This window comes from Fukomys damarensis, unplaced genomic scaffold, assembly GCF_012274545.1.
Source record: "Fukomys damarensis isolate Sample0158 unplaced genomic scaffold, DMR_v1.0_HiC HiC_scaffold_12, whole genome shotgun sequence".
NCBI classification, from domain to species: Eukaryota; Metazoa; Chordata; class Mammalia; order Rodentia; family Bathyergidae; genus Fukomys; species Fukomys damarensis.
In genome coordinates, this window is record NW_022900924.1 from 2016272 (window position 1) to 2035532 (window position 19261).

At 39.7% G+C, this 19261-nt stretch overlaps 1 protein-coding gene across 4 annotated transcripts in view; it reads right to left on the minus strand.

Annotated features, from left to right (window-relative positions):
* Pitpnb (phosphatidylinositol transfer protein beta) overlaps window positions 1-19261 on the minus strand; it is a 64049-nt gene that overhangs the window by 2245 nt on the left and 42543 nt on the right. For all 4 annotated transcript variants that reach the window (XM_010603705.2, XM_010603706.2, XM_019204489.2 and 1 more), the window contains exons 8-10: window positions 17221-17298; window positions 4540-4650; window positions 2744-2866 (exon numbers count right to left, since the gene is read on the minus strand). In XM_010603705.2, coding sequence (XP_010602007.1) covers window positions 2744-2866; window positions 4540-4650; window positions 17221-17298 — 312 coding nt within the window. The remainder of the gene's footprint in view (window positions 1-2743; window positions 2867-4539; window positions 4651-17220; window positions 17299-19261) is intronic.

The following is a 19261-nucleotide window of genomic DNA, read 5'->3' on the forward strand; positions in this document are numbered from 1 at the left end:
AAAAAGGATCAAATAGAAAATAAATAAATGCAATGAAACCATTTATAAACATCCCCTCGCCCCACTACCTGGGGAAGTTCCAGCAGAGAACAGGAATAATGCTATCCATCAGTTCAGTGGCTGGGTCTAACCCGAGCAGGTCTCTAAAGGACCACAGGCAGGGATGCTCCTCTTGGGCCCGACGTCTCCAGAGGCCAAGGCCTTTCTTTCCAGAGCCATTTGAGAGAAAGTCAATTCTTTTTTTTTTTTTTTTTTTTTTTTTTATTTTTTTAAAGAGTAAGAAAATTTATTGGAGAATAGGCATAGGAAATAGGAATAGCTCCTGAGAGACAGGAGGGGACCCAAAAGTGGGCTGCCCAAGAAAGCCAATTCTTAAAATGGCTTCAGCATCAACTGAGTCAAATTCTTTCAGCAGGTGTAGAGAAACAAGACCTCAAGACCAGGGGAAGTTTCTATTGGGGAAGAGGAGTTAAAGCATTAGATCCCCTTCATGAGATGGGTGCTTCCAGCACAGTATTCCTGGCCACATTCTGAAGACGCTCACAAATCCAAAGATGTTCTAAGCCATAGCAATGCTAGAGGAATAAAGCGTTCCCTGATGACTTGCCTTAAATGGGGCTTATGTTAAGATGATCAGCATCCAATACTGAAATGTCGTAAAATGTTTTTGACATATTTACCAATGAAACTGTTTTGCCTGCCCCTAAACCCAGACAGAATTATACCAACTTCATGAGGAATTTAGTCAGTTTGAGCTGCGAGGGTCCAATAATGATATTCTAATAAATTGGATTTAAATTCTGTGTAATTCCTTGTGCATCTTATACTTTCTCGAGTGCAGGTTCCAACTCACAACTAACTCACATGAAGAAGGAGCGGAGTCTGTAGGCTCACTGCTGCCAGGGGGAGTGGGGAGCGAGAGCCACCACCTGCATGTGTGTTTGTGTAGTAGGGGCCTGCAGTGCTGACGCTGGGATCACTGTGTGCTCAGGAACCTCCTGACTGGGAACTCGACAAGGCACCGAGAGCAGGGAAAGAACACACATCAGCCAGGTTCTACCCAAGGAGTCGAGGGATAAGGCAGAGCTCAGATTCCACAAAAACGAGGCTATACACAAGGTGACTAGTCAAGGTGAATGCTCCACGTGACAGATTTTGGCAAAAAAACAGGCAAGAGAAGGGCTCTTTCTGAGGGGTTGGATCAACAAAAACAAATCTGATTCCTGTTTCTTATTGGTGCTGGTAAATCCTTGTTGGAAATGGCAGCGTGTGCCATGAGCGTAGTGTGAATGTGGGTAACGAGGCAGCTACTTTTTCTCTGTGGTGAACATCAGCTGCTTCAAGGGAGCAAAATCAGGGAGGGCAGAAGAAAAGAGATTCAAACCGGACAGCATGGTGATAGGGGTGAATGCTTAGTGACAGTGAAGGGTACCTGGCCACTCAGAGAGGGAACAGAACTGGGTGAGAGGCATGGAAAGGTAGGATGCAATCATAATCCTGTCTAAATATCCATGGCCAGCTTAACAATAAGGGAGTGAAGGAGGGCCTTTCACTCTTGCCATTTTATCATCTGCTCCAAAGATCCAGAACTTGGAGTTTTACTTTAGTAAGAGAAACTGGGGCCAAGGAGGTTTTCTACTGGCTGGTCTAGAAAGCAAACCCCAATTTACAATGTTGTCTTTAAGGGAAAATATGTTCTGAATTCCAAACAATCAAATGAAAAAGACTGGGGGCACGATCCATTCATAAGTTGGAGTCTGCCTACAGTTTACTTTATGTATGAGATAAGGTTAAAACATTTGATTGCCTTATAAAGAAAAATATGCCCTTGTCCTCTCAGAAGGTTTATATAAAGCTAATTAGAATCAGACCTACTGCAATCACCAAAAGTAAGCCATTTTAGACACAGAGTCTTTACAATGGTATGTGCCAGACGAACATATTTCCTTCTGGGCCACAGAACCTGATTTGCTGCTGTTCTCCAGCGTTTAAATGGAGTGCCTGCCTCTTACTGGGGCATTTGTCAGACACCTGCAGGGCTTCCAGAGCTGCGCCTGCTGGTAGGACAAGAGGTTCCTGCATGGAAACCACTTGCAGACCCTGGACGTTCTTTGGGTTCTTCTCCCTACAGGGCCTCACTACAGACAAGTGTGGCCCAGGGCAAAAACAAAACCAGACACATGCAAGAGGCAGCCAAGGAGGGAAGACAGCCACTGGCTGCGGAGCCTGCTCACTGGCAGCAGGGAGGAGCCAAGGGCGTGCTGGGCTTCTGCCAAGGAATCAACCAAAGCTGCCTAAAATTTACAAGGGAAAAAAAAAAAAAAAAAAAAAAAAAAAAAATTCACTGTTAGGTAGGGAAGGGAGAAGGCATTTCTAGGATCAGTGAAAATATTAGCCTTAATCTGTCTACAGGAGGGGAGCTAAGACTTACTGAGTCTAATGCACCTTGGTCTGGTAAAGTCAGTCTAAAAGAACTGTGAACCAGGTAGAATCTCAGGAAACTAATGTATGAGAAGGGATACAAAACCACTGAACATTTTACAGGTGACAAATTCTCAACAAAAGAGAAATCAGAACATGTGAAAAGATTATTAATCTCTAAAAAACTATTTTGATGATGATAAAAAGATGAAGGAATAGCTTTTGATCACATTATTCCTAATTCTAAGCCTATACTCCCCATGCATATACAGTTTTAGAAAGAGAGAAAATAAGAAAAGTCCCATAGAATGGCAAGTCTTACCGTTTCTAGTTCTTTTTGAGTCTCATCTTCCATTCTCCTAATGTCTTCCATTGTCAGATCAATCCACTTGTCAATCCAACAAAAAAGCTGGCGGTGGAAGTTTGTAAATATCCTTTTTTCTTGCTTTAAAAACAAAGAAAAGTAGCAAAAGATGGCAAAAACCTAAGATCGATGACATATTAATTTTACATATCTCAACCCATGAAACTTACATATACTTCTTTTGAAAAGACCACCCTATATGAACTTCCATCCTATTATGATTGTATAGCGGAAAATGAAAAGAAAACTTTGTCTATGAAATGGAAAATAATCTCCCTTGGCAAAGGTATAATGATCTAGTAAAAACTAAAACACTGTGGTGTGCACAAATTGATCTAACATACTTCTGCTGGACCCAATCTATTTTTACCTTTTCTAAATGTCATCGAGCAAAGGGCAACTACATTTTTTTCTGCTATGAAACTAACGTCATTCTTCACCTCTCTGCAATTCAAAGGAATGAGGCAGAACACAGTAAAGGGCTGAAAGAAAATAGCTCCGGGTTCTCTGGGACAAAGATGTTCTTCTAAAGTAACAATTATGTATCACACACATACACATTTCATTAATTTTCTGTGCTACACGTTACTGTCACTATAATAAGCATAACCATATATACAAACAGTGGCTTAAATTTCTAAATTACTTAAATTGTACTCAATTTTTCCAATAAGAGAAAAAGCAAACAGTGAGTACTTCTGGACAGTCTTCAACTTCTTAACATTTTCCACAAACAAAAGGGACTTCACCAATTACACATGTGACTTTTATTTATCAGAACTGGAATGGTATTCTATTACTATAATCCAAGAGAAATGGAGCCAATATTTAGAGTGCCTACCATGGGCCAAGGGAAAACAGGCCCAAGAATAATCAAGGTTTCCAGCACTTTAGGGTCCTTTTCTTTTACTTGTTACAGTAGCTACAGTAGAAAAGCAAAAAAAGTTAGGGTCAGGGCTATTGTTCAGAAGCACTGTGCCTGCCTAGGCAAGCACAAGGTCCTGAGTTCGATTCTCAGTAAAGAAAAGTAGAAAAGTTGTAGTGAAACACAGACAAAACTAGTTGTGGGAATCAGAGACAGAATGGGGGATTCTTTATATGATAATGGCATAAATATTCACGTTGCAGGAAAAGTAAATACCATGGAAACTTTCCACAGCCCTTGCGTATTTCTAACAATGTGTGTTTTTGTTGTTTCTGTGGTGCTAAGGATCAAACGCAGGGATTCTCTCATGTTAGGAAAGCACTCTATCATAACCACATCCATCTACAAAACTACAATTCTCCTCTCCTCTTTGATCTGATTGCCTATGTTACTTACATTTAAATAAAGAAGACATAAAAACATATGAGAATGTGAACCCTAAGTAAGATCCCATCACTTTCATTCCAGCGTATACCCATCTTCAGTGAGAACCTGTAAAGAAGTCACCCCACATGATAGAGTGTTGTCACCAGGTCCCCTTGGGGGTATACTGGACATGAAAAGGGCTCTTTACAGAAGTGCTATGTAATCAGGAAAGCACCCTTGAATAAAAAACTGCTATGGACTTCCCCAAAGGAAGCCCCTTAAAACCTCTTCCAGCATCAGTCATTGCTTTTTCTAGGGGTTAAAAAATAAAGCAGAAATGAATTACATAGGAATAATAATTTTCATCTCATAAAGGAGGAAAAAGTAACAAAATTTCCATTAGTACTTCTCTCAATTTTTAAAGTAAAATTATTTATATCACCACATTGTGAACATATTTTACCTTCTGGATGAAGTTTTCTACTTTGTTTTGCAGTCCCCACCACTTGAATTTGATGGTCACCAGCTTATAGGCACACATTTGAGGACAGTCAGGGTTGTTTGCCAGCTCCTTCTAGATGAGTAAAATCAGAAAGGAGAAACTGTGACTTAAATATGTATATTGATTAAAAATGACTTGTGTAACATCACCACAGACATAATGAAGAAAATTAAGAGTCTTGTGTGTTTAATTCAGACATATGGAAATTTAGAATCATTTCAGCAAAAGCAGCGGCATTTCCCTGGGGCAAACCTTCCTTCCACAAACAAACCAAGTTACTTCCTACCTCTCAAGTTTACAGGTGTAAAGTTCTGCCCCAAATGACAATATTCAGATTTCTTATTAAATACCAAGTTCTACTCACATCGTATCAACATTGAGCCTTTAAGATGTAAGGGTTCTCCTAACACCATTCTCATACTCCCACTGCGGATGTGGTAACAATGAAAAAAATGACAGTAGGTTTAGTCTTCTTTGTCTTCCAATATTATCAAGTACAATGACACTAAGGCTGAACTGAGGAATTTTCCTAGCTTTTTTTTTTCCCTCCCCCTGGTACCAGGGATGGAACTCAGGACTTTACACTTGTGAGGCAGGCGCAGTGTCACTGAGCTAAATCGCCGGCCCCTGAACTGAGGTATTTTCAACAGAAAGGGTAAATGAAAAGTGGTGTAGCAGTAAAAAATATCTGTAATTACCAAACATGTAAGGCAAATCTTATACACACAACTTTAATTTCCACAAATGCTTACCCCTCATAGTTTAAGTGGTGTCGTCAGGGAATAAAATCAAGTCTTATTCAGAAAAAACAAGAGAAAATATTTTTTAAAAAAGAGAACTGGTGGGATTATCTGCTTTAGAAGAGACTGCAAATACAAAATACGTCTGCGATTTACTTTTAGAAGTTGACAAAAAGACACAATTAGAAAATGGAGTGACAAATGTCACCAAAGGTTCAGAGTACAAAAATCTACTCTAAATGTTTAGGCTTTTGTCTCCAAATTTACAATATGTATCTGTGTGGAAAGGGGTGGGGGGCAAATACAGTTCCACAGACTGTAAGCACGAGTAGTAGTGTTCACTATTCTACTGTTTCAGCTTTTCCAATGGTTTACTTTTCATCATAGAAGCAGCATAGGGAATCGTACCCTCTGGTGGTACTGATTTCTGTGTAACTTGCGAATGTGGCTCCTAATTTCATGAGAGCAATAACAAGCATGTGTATTCGCGGGAAGGAATGAATGTTTTCACTGCAAGTGAGGTTGCTTCCAAGACTATATAGGCAAGGAAACCCAATCTCCAGGGCAGACATGGAGCAGGGAACAGACACAGGCACAGTTCTGCCTGCAGGAGCTCACAGTCTAGCATGGAAGGTCTACATCCGAGAAAGACAGAATGTATGAGCAGACCGTAGGGGAAAATGGCAATTCTGTAAGCTCTAAGCCCTAACGTTGGTGTGCCTATAAGACACCAAAAAACAAAAACAAACAAAAAACTAACACCCCAACTGCATTGTCTTCGGACTGTCCTGAGGAATAACTATAGCAGTATGTGATCCTTACTACTTGAAAGTACTCAAGGGCTTTGTTTTCACTCTTCATATTCTTTAGTAACAATCCCATTCAGCACTTTGAATCTACATGCAATTATAACCAAGCTGCCCTATAAAAGTACAAAGTCTCAAATACTATGAGGATCTGTCTGTAAGACTATAGACTAAGGGTAGACAAAATCTTGCACAAGGGCGCTTCCTTTTTCTATCACTACTCCTAGCTCCTTACGTCAAGTCCAGGACATCACCATCAGTCACACTCTACACACTACACGTCACTGTCACTCCACCAGCTTCAACAAGCACATCCCACTTTCTGTAAGTTGTGTCTGAAGAAAGAGCCTCTCCATTCAGGCACACAAATTCAAAAAAATGATGAGTTTGTGGTACTGAGGACTGAATCCAGGGCCTCTGCATTGAGCTACAGATCTTTGTTGTTTTTAGTAGAGCCTCACTAAGTCACCAAGTTGACCAGGCCGGGTCTGAACTTGCAATCTTCTTGCCTCAGCCTCAAAGAGTGCCAGGATTACAGATGCAGACCTCCATTCCTAGCTTGAATTTCTGGGTCCTCCATTCCCAGCTTGAATTTCTGGGTCTTACTCTAAAACCTCAAGATTATTGCTCATTTATGCAGCATCAGACTACATTTTCCTCAACTGGCTATGACATCTGGGTTTTCAGTGAATTTAGGGATATGCAGTATCAAAAAAAATCTATCATTAACAGGACCAAAAGTTCCATAGAGTCCTGCCTGACTGATCAACTTTTCTTAGGATATCTGTTCCGAAATAACATTTCAACTTCCAAATAATAACCCAGACTAGAGACACAAGCAATGAAGTAATACCAGCAAGCCTTTAAATGAAAATATCACTGCATACTGTCCTTCTGCAGGTAAGTTCTACAACAAAAGAAGACTGTGGAAGGCTTAGCTTTTTTTTTTTTTCCCATGAGCCCCACCCCCATTAGACAGAGTTCCAACATGAAAATTTAGTGTGTGTGTGTGTGTGTGTGTACTTAAACACACACATCATCCCATAATTTATGGAGTAAACTGAATACAGTAAGTATTAGGTGGGCGTCATTTACACCTCAACATGTGCTGGGTATTGTCAAGGAACATAAAAATAGCTCATAGAGAACATTAATTATGTATAAACATAATGATAAAATATCATTGTTGCTCTTGGTGCCAATAATCTCTTTCACAGGGACCACCCTTCTATTGTGGATGCTGTGGTCCTGGGTTAAAAATCATACACTAACTTCTACCCCACTCTTTCCATGACTGGCAGGGCCTGGCACTAAACTGGGCTCCTGTGCGTGGAAGAGAACCACCACCTCCATACGCACATCTGCCTTCTAAGAGTCCAGCTTTACTGAAATGACAAGGTTGATCTTTCAAAGATCATTTCTTTCAATAAGCAATGAGCCAATGCTATGGTACTTTCTAATCCAATGAGTGCTCCTGAACACACTCCTAAGCAACACAATTTGAGTATCTATAGAATATAGCAATTAAATTGTGAAATTTACTTGCCAAGCAGGAGCACTCAACTAGAAGTTGAAGACCTGGGCTGCAATTCCTGTCACGCAGACTGCTTCTCCGAAACCTGGGCAGAATCCCTAACTTCTCTGGACCTTGACTCTGAGGCTACATGTGAGAAGAAGCCTACATTCTATCAGGTCTCTTCATCCTCCACTGAAGCAAAACCTTAAAAGAGCAGGGGTGAGTGAATTTAGCAACTCCATGGCTTGGCTGGAGGAAAGGCTGCAGATGGTAAACACAAGGCCTTTGTATTCAATGGCTTGTCCTAAAACTTCCTATAATTTTGTATTTTCTTCTACAGCATACCTTGGCTTAACAAAATACTCCCCGGGCCCAACTACCCAGGTTCAATCTGCTCTATGTCTGAGTACCTCACCACACCAATGATTATCCCTAAGACACCTTCCAGACTGAACAATGAAAGGTCCTATTAACTATAGACTGCTTCATTTAAAACCCTGAATGGCTGGGCACCTCATCCCCCACAGAAACCTCAGGTGATTCTGTAAAACACCAACTCCAGAATTCTCCCACAATTCTATAAACACCAGGAATGAAGCATGATTTTAATTAAAGGAGAAAGATAAATGTAACACAAACACGCCTCTACCAAACCTGGGCACCAAGGGCAGAGTGCACACATCACTTCAGCAATTAACCACATTTCTCACATGCTTTATACTGACTGGCAAACTGCTCAAACCAATTAATTCTGGTAATTTATAAGGCAACACTGGCTTATAAAAATCTATTTTAAAATTAAGCGATGAGCCAACAACACTCAGTTCTCTAAACTATCTCACCATATCTAAAATGCACACTCATTCTCAATCTGCTTTTTGTTTTCCATCCAATTTATACTTACTAAAAAACAGCACAACAACAAACAAACTTTCAGGGAAGAATCTGCAAACCAACTAAAAAAAACAAAGGAGTAAATACCTGCTGCCTTTATTTCCTGACCTATTCTCCACAGTATCACAGACAGTGACTTACAAAAACATAATCTCAAATAGTCTAAAAAGATAGCTGAAAACACACAAACTACATTTTTTCAATTATTATTATTAACACGTGCATGATATATAAGATCATATCCAATTCTAAAAATGACATATAGGAGTCAATCTTAATTTGAAATACGGCTTTCAAACCAGTGATTAAATTAAGGAAGAGACTTTAAAATTCTCCATACTAGATGATGTAACAGAAAACTGTGAAAGTGCTAACCGTGTTTAGTAGAGCCTTAAACAATCCTTTTGGTACCATCTTTCTGGGGTGAAATTTGATACTATGTAATAAAAATTCCTAAAGCTGCTCCTATCTTAACCATGTACCTGTAACCTGCTAATTCATCTTTCAGAAACATATCCTATTCATTAGGTAAGGGCACAGCAACACCATCCATATATTTGTTTGTATTAGCAAAAACCTATACTTGTTAACCTCAATCCAAACTCAACAGTGGTGAAATACTTCACAGGCCTTTTAAACAATGAGCTATGATAGGTATAGCCATGAAAAACCATCTCTGAAAGAATATTTGGGGATTCAAATATAGGTATCTCTATATGGTACAAATATTTTATAACAAAATAAACTAGAGGAATCAGAAACTTTACCAAATAGTAGTAATTAAATGGTGGAAATATAAGTAATTTTTGTTTTTGTTTGGATATAATTCCTTATTTTCAAACTCACGTATTTTATTACCAAGGGTACAAGGAACCTAATGCTTTATAAAAAATGACTATAAAAACATTTTGGCCCTTAGCCACGTATTTTGGGACAAACATTTGCTTTCCCCTAAACTGGGCACTATTTCAAATCTTAATTCTCTGACTACAAACAATCTAAAAAAATTTTTTTGACATTCAATAAATCAAAGCTGAACAAAATAAAGCTAAAATCTGAATTAGGATTTTTACTAGACAACTTTAGTCCAGGCATTTTTCTTAAATCACAAGGTACATATGCAAACTAAAATGTGATTAACTCAAGATTATCCAAAACATTCTTGTGAATAAATGTGTAACTTTCAAAATGTGAAAAAAATCTCAAAGGAATAAATATTTAGTACTCTACAGAAACCAAGAAGTTCCTGTGTGTGTGCCTAGTCCTCCAGAGGCTTACAGCCTAAGGTAAGGCATAGCTGCCTCTTTGGCCTTAAATAATATAATTTTGTTTTTCTGATTTTTCCCTCTTCATTGCAACACACACACACACGCACACACACCCCCCCCCCAAACAAAACAAGCCAGGTGTGGAATATGTCTACAGTCCCAACTACTGATGAGGCTGAAGCAGGAGAATCATCTAAGCCCAGGAATCTGAGACCATTCTGGGGAAAACAGTGAGATTCCATTTGAAAACAAAAAATAACAACAACAAAAAGTACAGCCAAAATCTGCTCCCAACCAGTTAATCTAAGAGCAAACAAAACTATTTTGCTAATAAATTAGTTACATATAGACTTGCAAGTTTAAAAGGACAATTTTAAGAAGGTAAAGATTGGTTGGTTAAAAAAGGGGCAATCGAAAGTTCTACAAGAGACTTCTGGGCTAACAGAAGAACTCAGATTATATGACTTCTGTGTAATTTAAAGTCAGCTGCAATACAGCAAGCACTAGTTAGTTGTGAAATGCTTCCACATTTGTATTTAAATAGTTTGTATATTCACTGAATTCCTTACATTTCATGTTACTAACTATAAATGAAGCTCCCAAACTCAAATCATGTTTTTAATTTAACAATGCATATTAGGTTACACCAAGGTATGTGGATGAGGCCTACAGGGGAGTAATGTATACTAGAGACCTACAACATAACTAAACAAATGTAGTGTTTTAACTAAATGGTAAGCAACTGGCTTATGTTATTCATAAGAACTAATTTCTTGAATCTGTGACAAACAAATATATTTAGAAATGTAAAAGAAAAATTTAAAAAATCCAATGGAATTCTGGAAACTGGTTTTATAAAAATGTAGTGCTCTTACAGTCTCATAAAACATGTCAGCTTGACATACTCTTTTTCTGACTGAAAAACATGTGACGAACCTGTATAGTGTATGTTACATTTAACTTGAGTTAATACTCTGCAAAGACAAAGTAGTTTCTGTAAGGTTCACACTCTAAATATTAATTTTTCAATTGTAGACAATTTGAGTGCTCAAATCCAGTGACTGATTCTGTAAGGTACGTTTCCAACACAGATTTCATTAAGAAAGTTAAAAATAAAACCTGTGGGTGCACCAGAAAATATCAATGTAAGAGTACAGAATATATGTGAAGTATGTGTTCTGAAATTTCAAATGAAAGCCCATTCTCCAACTCACAGCCATTCTCCCAAGTTTATTTAGCCAGCTATTTACTTCAGTGGCTGTTTGGACAGGCCTATAGTGGATAATTGATTTTTGTTTACAGTAATTCGGTTTAATCCAGCAAATACTGAGCACTGGCTATGAGCACACATCTCTATGTACTAGGCACAACCACTTATCAGGGTGAGGAAGACAAAACCTCTGGTTTAAATTCAGAAGATAGGGGTGGGAAAAGGAAGACAGAGTGAATATATAAGCTACCAATCAGGCTCAAGACGCACCAAGTGCCAAAAGCAGAGTAGCTGTAAGACTCTAGAGAAGTTCAGAGGTGGGAAAGTCCCACCTGCTTGTGCAAATCAGACATGCTGAAAGAAGTAAACGTGAGATAAAGTTCAAAGGGTCAACTAACCACAGGTTAAACCAACTTTATACAAACAGGCAAAATGAAATTCAGACAGGCCAGTCCCTGCCCATGAAAGGATAAGCAGTCAGATTTTTCATGTTTTTCACAACTTAATTTGGTGGAGTTCACATCCATTTTACTAATCACAACTATGACGTGTGCTTCATGTTTGTTCATTTACCACAGATGTAACAATGTACAAGTGGAACCACAACTTCACACTCAAATGGAACTCACGAAGAAAACATACAGTGTCAGGAACTCTGCAAGAGGCCTACTCTGTCAAGGTCACTTCCGGAACCCAGGCGAGACATTTCAGTCATCCCTGCTGAATTCTACAGCTCTGCCTTGGGAACAGAGATATTCCACAGCCACAATAAGGCCAGAGCTAATCATGTCTCTTAGGGCACTTATCTTCTCCAAAGACACAAAATGACTTATTTCGTGTCTTCTGTAGGACGATGCAAAAGTACAATTAATACGTAGTTAAGTGCTAAATGAGTATTTTAAAAAAATGAACAAAACTCAAGTCACCGAAAAACTCAAAAAACAAACAAGAAAAACCTAGCCATATTTTCAGGTATGCTTTATTATACATAATCCAAAAATGTGACCTAGCCAGAAAGTAATTATGAAGCCTTTTTATGTAACCTACTGTAAGGTTTCAAAGATGAGATTCTAGGAGGGAGCACATTTTCAAATGCCTTCCACATACTCCCCAGGCCTCACAGACATGCCCAGACTAGGACAAGAGAGGACCATCAGTCATCCTGGTAGGACAGCTACCAGGAAAGGACGCTTCTCATGAGCCACTTGAGTTTCTGGGTCTCTTTCCTGCCAATCTCTATCTCAAAAGAGCTTTCCATGGCTGGATTTCAACTTCTTCCTCAGGGCCTACTTCCACTCTTCCTACCCCTCGCCCACAATCTAGCAGTTTCTTTATCTTAATCCTCTGAAAACCAAGGCTATCACCATCTTTTCACAGATGTGGAGTAGAAAGAGAAGGAACTCTTGGTACCATGGCAGGAAACAAATGAGTGTCTCTGTAACTCAAAAAGTGGCTACCCTCTCTAGTCTAGAGGACACAACTGTGACTGAACAAGCAAAGACCATGAGAGACTGAAAGGGTGGGCTCCAGCTGCTAGCGCTATGTTTGTACGAAGCTAACAGGACAAATAGGATGTGTCTTTATCATTAAAAAGAGGACACTATGTAAAGATAATATAAAATCACCGTAATTTCTAAATCAACCTCTTTATTTGACCCAATTCCCTTTTAATTCAAGGTTTAGAGGACTGGCTAAGATTTCTAAGGCTTGCTGAACACTGTAAGGGACAGATGGTATCATACATGTGTAGACACAGAAGCTTAAGTCTTCCTGCAATATCTGGCTTAAATGGAGAAAAAAAGAAGGGCTTGCAATAGGATTAAAATGGCACCATAATCTTCAAAGGTAATGTTTCAATTTGTTAAAATGACAACTTCTCAAGGGCCAGGGATTTAGTTCAGTGGAACCTGCCTCACAGGCATAAGGTCCTGAGTTTGATCCCCAGTACCAGGGGGGAAAAAAAAAAAAAAAAAAACAATGAATAGAATGAACACTGGCTTAGTAGCCCAATACAGAGTGTTGCCTGGGCCACTGGTTCTCAAGGTGTCAATATAAGAACCACAGAGCTGGGTGTGGTGTGCACACATGTAACCCCAGCACTCTGGGAGGCTGAGGCAGGAGAATCATAAGTTCAAGCCCAGCCTGGGAACTTGGCAATTCAGTAAAATCCTGAAAAATAAAACCTAAAAATGTCTGGGGATGTAGCTCAGTGAGAAGCTCTGGGTTCAATCCCCAATAGGGCAAGGGGGAAAAAAAAAAAAAAAAAACACGCCCAGATCAGAGAAGGCAAACTGGAACGCTAAAAGAGAATCCACGTGTGAATGTTTTGAATTCATAAGCAGACAAGGTAGCTATGTCAGTGCTGCAACATACACATAAAGCCCCCTAAACATTAAGCAAATAAAAACGTGTACATGTGTACATGCATGCACACACGTATACATGGTACTACAGAAAAGCCAGACATTCACACCCATCAGAAACCCTCAATTCTGCCTTGAAGCAAAAATCTTAATCAGGTTATAAATCGCTCTCATATCACTATACAGAGTCACTTGATCAAGTGTTGAAGCCTAAGTAACAAAATGTGACTCATGGGATCAGATTTTTAAAGTTCTTTTTTTCAGAAGAAAAATGAACATCATCTAATCAAGCCTGCAGCTGAGCCTGCAGTTTAAAAAAAGGAAAAACAAAATATATGTATCATGTCACAGGAGAGGGGGCGGAGGAGGGAGCAGAGGGAAAGAAAGACAGACAGACAGACAGACAGCACACAAGCAAGCTAAGTGTATACTCTTAACCACTATAGAAAAAAGGAAACCATTTATTTCCAGCCCCACCATCCTTTGCTGGACAAGGCTCTCTAAACTGTATGACTGTCTATGTTAGGCACTCATTAGACACACACATACAGCTACAAGGGATAAGGACAAGTGACACAGGACATCTGTAACAGTGCCCAGATGCTAGAATCAGAGGGACTGCTACACAGTACACGGAGATAAAAAATTACTGTCACAAACAGGGTGGCATAATCACAGATCTCATCCACTCCAAGACATGATGAGGGCAGCAGTTTATTTTCAAAGACAAAAGTATGATTAATAATGCTAAGAAAATGTTTACTAAGCACTTCTGCAATGGGAACTTACTTTTATTTCATTTAATCCTCACAACTACTTCCTGAGGTAGATACCAATGTTCCTTTCAGAGATGTGGAAATGACCTCAGAGTTAAAAGTTGCAGAGGTTCATACAACTGCAATGATGCAACATAGTGTGAAAAGTAGACCGGTGAGTTGCCAGGCACGAGCTGAAGAGTCAAATTGCTACATGACCACATCTCACCTACCTCTGAGTAGCACTGGATCTGGTGCTCCTGAAACAGCAGGTACCATGCAGCTTCTCCTACAACCCCTGCCTGTTTCCAAAGACACAATTCTCACAAATAAAGCAAAGCAGCTGCACCTGCCCCACAGGACGACTGGGAAGATTAAATGTAACCCTGTACAGTAGCTGGCACCAAGGAAGTTTCTTTTCCCCATCTACTCTAGTGAACACAGCCCACAAATAGTGCAGTAACTGGGAAGGAAGACACCTCCACGGGATAAGGAAATGTTTCAGAGACCATAGGGACTGGGAGCGCTGCTCAGTAGTTAAGTGCATGCTTAACACACAGGAGAGCCTGGGTTGAAACAATAAGAAAACAAAAAGACCAAGGGACTGGCACTAGTTTTGAATTTTTTTGGAAGTACACAGGTAAGGCAGTAGTGTTCTGTTGAAGCACCTAAGTGGGACGACTCACAGAAGGCCTTACTGATGAAGAGGCCGTACAGTCACACCAGTGATGGACAACCTTTCAGAGTTTTAAATGATAACCAACAGCTTACTGCAGCAAGTGTTTCACAGGCTCGCCACAAATGACCTACACCTAGCCAGCCACCACTTACACACGAGCGATTTTCTGTACATCCCCCTGGGAGTGGGTCCAGAGCAGAATTCCATGTTCCTTCTTGGCCTAATTACCACATACCTTTTCTCCAACTATTACTCTTCCCTCAGTACCATGATAAAGACAGTTACAAACAAGAGGGCCTGCTGAACACAAGAAGATGCTGTGAAGCTGAAGTCTTCAGGAGTGGACTGCCACACTGTACTCTCAGCAACAATCATCTCTCTTATTCTTTATTTCCCTTCACAGCAATAAATGGATCATTTAAGTGGGTATGCTTGATTATCCAAGTTACTTCTGAGTTCACGGTGATTCACTAAAATTCAGTTAGTAACTCAATTTACAAAAGTACCCGAATCCATCATTATTTTGCTGAAGTGAACAATCAAAAGCACAGCAGCAGAAAGATATCACTGTGGGACAGCATCCCACCCGAGTAATACTAAGTTATTATCTGACAGAGAAGGGAAAAAAGGGTGGGAATGAAGCAAGAAGACTGCAAATTCGAGGGCAGCCTAGGCAACTTAGCAAGCCCATGTCTCAAAATAAAATTAAAAATAGAAGCCAGGCGTGGCGGCACACACCTATAATCCCGGACTCAGAAGGCTGAGGCAGGAGGATTGCTAAGAGTTCAAGGCCAGCCTGAACTACACAGAGAGGCCCTGTCTTATAAAAAGTGTGTGTGTGTGTGGGGGGGGTTGTTTAAAATGTAGCTCAGTGTTTGCATAGCCGTCAGGGTAACTTTGGTTCAATCCCAGGCCTGGAAAAAAAAAAAAAGAGTGCTCTTCTACCACTGGCAAAATGATAAATTCACATTACCCCCCCCACAAAAAAACCCCTCTAGAATTCTAAACATTTCTTGTAGCATCACCACCAGACAGTTAGTGCCCCTGGAAGGAGATGCCCCTTTGGGAGTGATGGCAACCTTGGAGGAGTCCCAACCCACCTGCTGCTTAGCACAGCACTGCTATTTAGAAAGCCAGCATTAAATCTCCTCTGACTCGAGTCAAGAGTCTACCACCAGAAATCTGGGAAAGGGTGGAAACATTCTGTAAATCCCTTAGAGTAAATTTAGATCATGTATACCAAGTCTGATCCTTAATTTATAAGTGACATATATCACTTTCTGGGTGTTAAATTTCTAGTCTTGGTGATTAAGTTGGAAGAACTGTGAATTGAACTCTACTCAGAAAACAAATATGAAAAGAAAATAAATCATGAATTGGGCCAGGGATGTAGCTCAGTGGTGTTTCCGCCTGCCTTGCCAAGAGCAAGGTTCAATCCCTGGTAACAAACAACAACAAACAAACAAAAACAACAAAATAAATCATGAATCATTTCTTATAAAACAAAGACTTTTTCTTCCCTTTAGCTGAAGTCTGACAACAATGGAGAACCACTCAATGAATTATCTGTGGGGTGTTATAGTAAACCTCTCTATTTGCAAGCAACTAGCTCCTAGACTTTATTTATCAATGCCCTGTGATGGGCTCCCACCTGAACAGATTGGTTACCAAGAAAACCTTGTGGGTGGAAAATCGCTCAGGGCAGGTTTGGGTTTCTATGGTCCTCCTCTCTTGCCAAATTAGCGCTAAATAACTTACCATCCACACTTAAAAGCTTTCTGTAAGGGTTTGTCATTTAGTATAGTATAAAAAAAAAAAAGGCATTTAGTATAGTCATTTAGTATAGTGGATGTCTTTCAAATGCATTATATTTCTATAGCAATTCACACTACACCAGGCCACTGCTTTTTTTTTTTTTTTACTTGCATGAATAAAGCAAAGGTGCACTCTACTAAAAAACAACTACTCGCCACAGAAAGTGTTCTCTGGTGTCCTGCTTTCTAAAACGTTAACTATCAAAAGGCCAAGAATATGAGCTTCAGTGAATGGAATTTGTTCAGTTTTCACTAAGACAATTTTAAACTATAAACATTCATTTAACATGGATTTTTCTTCTGCTTTAAGTCTCAAAAGAGAATGTTACTATCCCCAAGGACTAAATCACTCGACTCTTTTAAGAGTTATCAGAATAGCAGTATGCTGAAAGTGACAGTCTGGCTCTATTCTGTTTGTTAATACAGTCCAGACTTGCTGACCAACTGCAACTGGCTTTAAGTCCTTATCACAAATAAAACCATTTTTTGGTGCCATTTCTATTTTTCATTTAAACGCCACCAGCTCTTCAAGACTCAGGACCTGTCAAGTGTTCTGTTGCCCAGACTCTGCTTGTCAGAAAGGTCAACATTCAGTACCTTCCAGTTGGGTCCCAAAGGGCCTCTCTTGGTCTTGACTGACTGGAATAATGCTGGGTCTTCATTAGCTTTGTAGTCCTGTAAAGCAAAACAAAGTCAGAGGCAGAAAAAATTCTTTAACCTCGCCAGAACAGCTACCAAAACTCACAATAGAAACTGATTAAAACTTACCATGCTTTCGCATACAAGTAGCAAAACGCTTCTATTAGACATTAAGTTTTCACTTTTGCTCCCTTTGCTTTAAGTTTTTTTTATCTTAGGCAAAACAACTCTGTAATTAGTAATAAAAGCCTTGTGTGGCAATCTACTATAACTAGCGTACAGCCATCTTTGAAAATGAATTTGCCAACATTTTCCAACAGTTCTGAGAATTCTGATAGGAAGAGAACTGTATTTATGAAATAATACATGCCACCTCACTTTTGGCAATCCCTGCAGACAGCAACCCTGGACTGTTCACAGCCACACAGAGCAGCCACTATGACTGGGAACACATAACCCTAACTGTGGCTTCCCCATGTCCTCCATGACTCGGTCTTTAGGGGAAATTTACAAGTTCTTCATCAACCCTCCACATCCCAGTCCAAAGAGAGCTGTGAGCTACTGAAACCTCAGCTCCTCGTGGAAGAGGGGCTGCACTGGTGCTGACCCTTACTGTCCAGGGAGGCAAGCAAAGGGTGTCACGGGGTGGCCTCAGGTACGTCATGCCATGGAGCAGTGCCCCTCAAGTCTATGTTTCTTCCAAGGTTCTAGTGCAGTGATGGGGAACCGTTTAGAACTTTCAATGGTGACAAACAGCACACTGCAGCATGCATGCCATAGGTCTGCCACCAGGGCCCTAATACAGGGAAGCTCTATTCCCTTTAGTATCTTCTTCCTGACAAAATGAAGGAAACAAAAAAATTTTAACCTATCTGCTTTATAAAAGTTCTCTTATCATTGCACGTACATATATTCTAAAGAAATAAAAAATGGCTTTTGAAACGCCAAAAAATTGAGTTATAGTAACAGCAGAGAGAGACCACTGGGTCAATTTAGAATGCGACAGAGAGAAGGGGGAGGAGTGGCTCTTTCCTTTTCAAGTAGAATTCCTGGAGAGGGTTCTTCTTAGCATTTGTCAAGGAATCACATACTTTAGGGAAAATGCCCAGGCAAGTCAGATATGAAACTCCAGCAAAACAAGTATTAAAAAAAAACCCACAAAACCCACCATTCTAGAGATTAGGACAGTTCAAGAACACACTGAGCATGCTCTGAAGTGTAATACAAACTTTCCAAATCAAGGAAACATGTTGAGAAGCACTGGAGACTCAAGGGTTACTCAGCAAATGCACGTGGCATGTTAATCCCTAGGGAGAAAGTTATAAATACATTGCGTGAAGAAGAAAAGATGCAAGATCCAGGAAGAAAACAAAACTTTAAAGAAAGATAAAAATTGGGTAAGTATGTGACCCTGAATTGCAGCCTGTCTAAAGTTATCTAAGAAGCTACAAAAAAGCCCCACAAAATATCCCAGTTTCTCTTATATAAGAAACCCAAAATATAAATAAATAACAAAATAAAAGTTAGATAATAGGAAGCAGGAAGATAAGTCTGAAATGAGAAGGGTATCAAGAGCTGCAGGAAGGGAGAGGGAAGGAAAAGAGGGGGGATAAAGGGAGAGGGAGGGAGGGGAAGGAGATATAAAAAGAATTAAGATGTTAAGATAGTTTATGTACATGTAAACTCCCCACAAGGAATGCAATCATTATGAACCATAAACATATACTACTGAAAATAAGAATTAAAAAAAAAAAAACAAAAAAACCAGGTCCCACAATAGCTTATAATTATTAAACAAGAAAACTTACTTGGACATACTGGATTTTAACATTTAAATAATCTGCCAAAAAAATGTATACAGGGCCAGGGATTTAGATCAGTGGTTCCACTCCTACCTCACTCCTGCCTGGCAAGCACAAAGACACGAGTTTGATCCCCGTACCAAAAAAAAAAAAAAAAAAAAAAAAAAAAAACACACCTTGGTCGGGCACCAAAATCA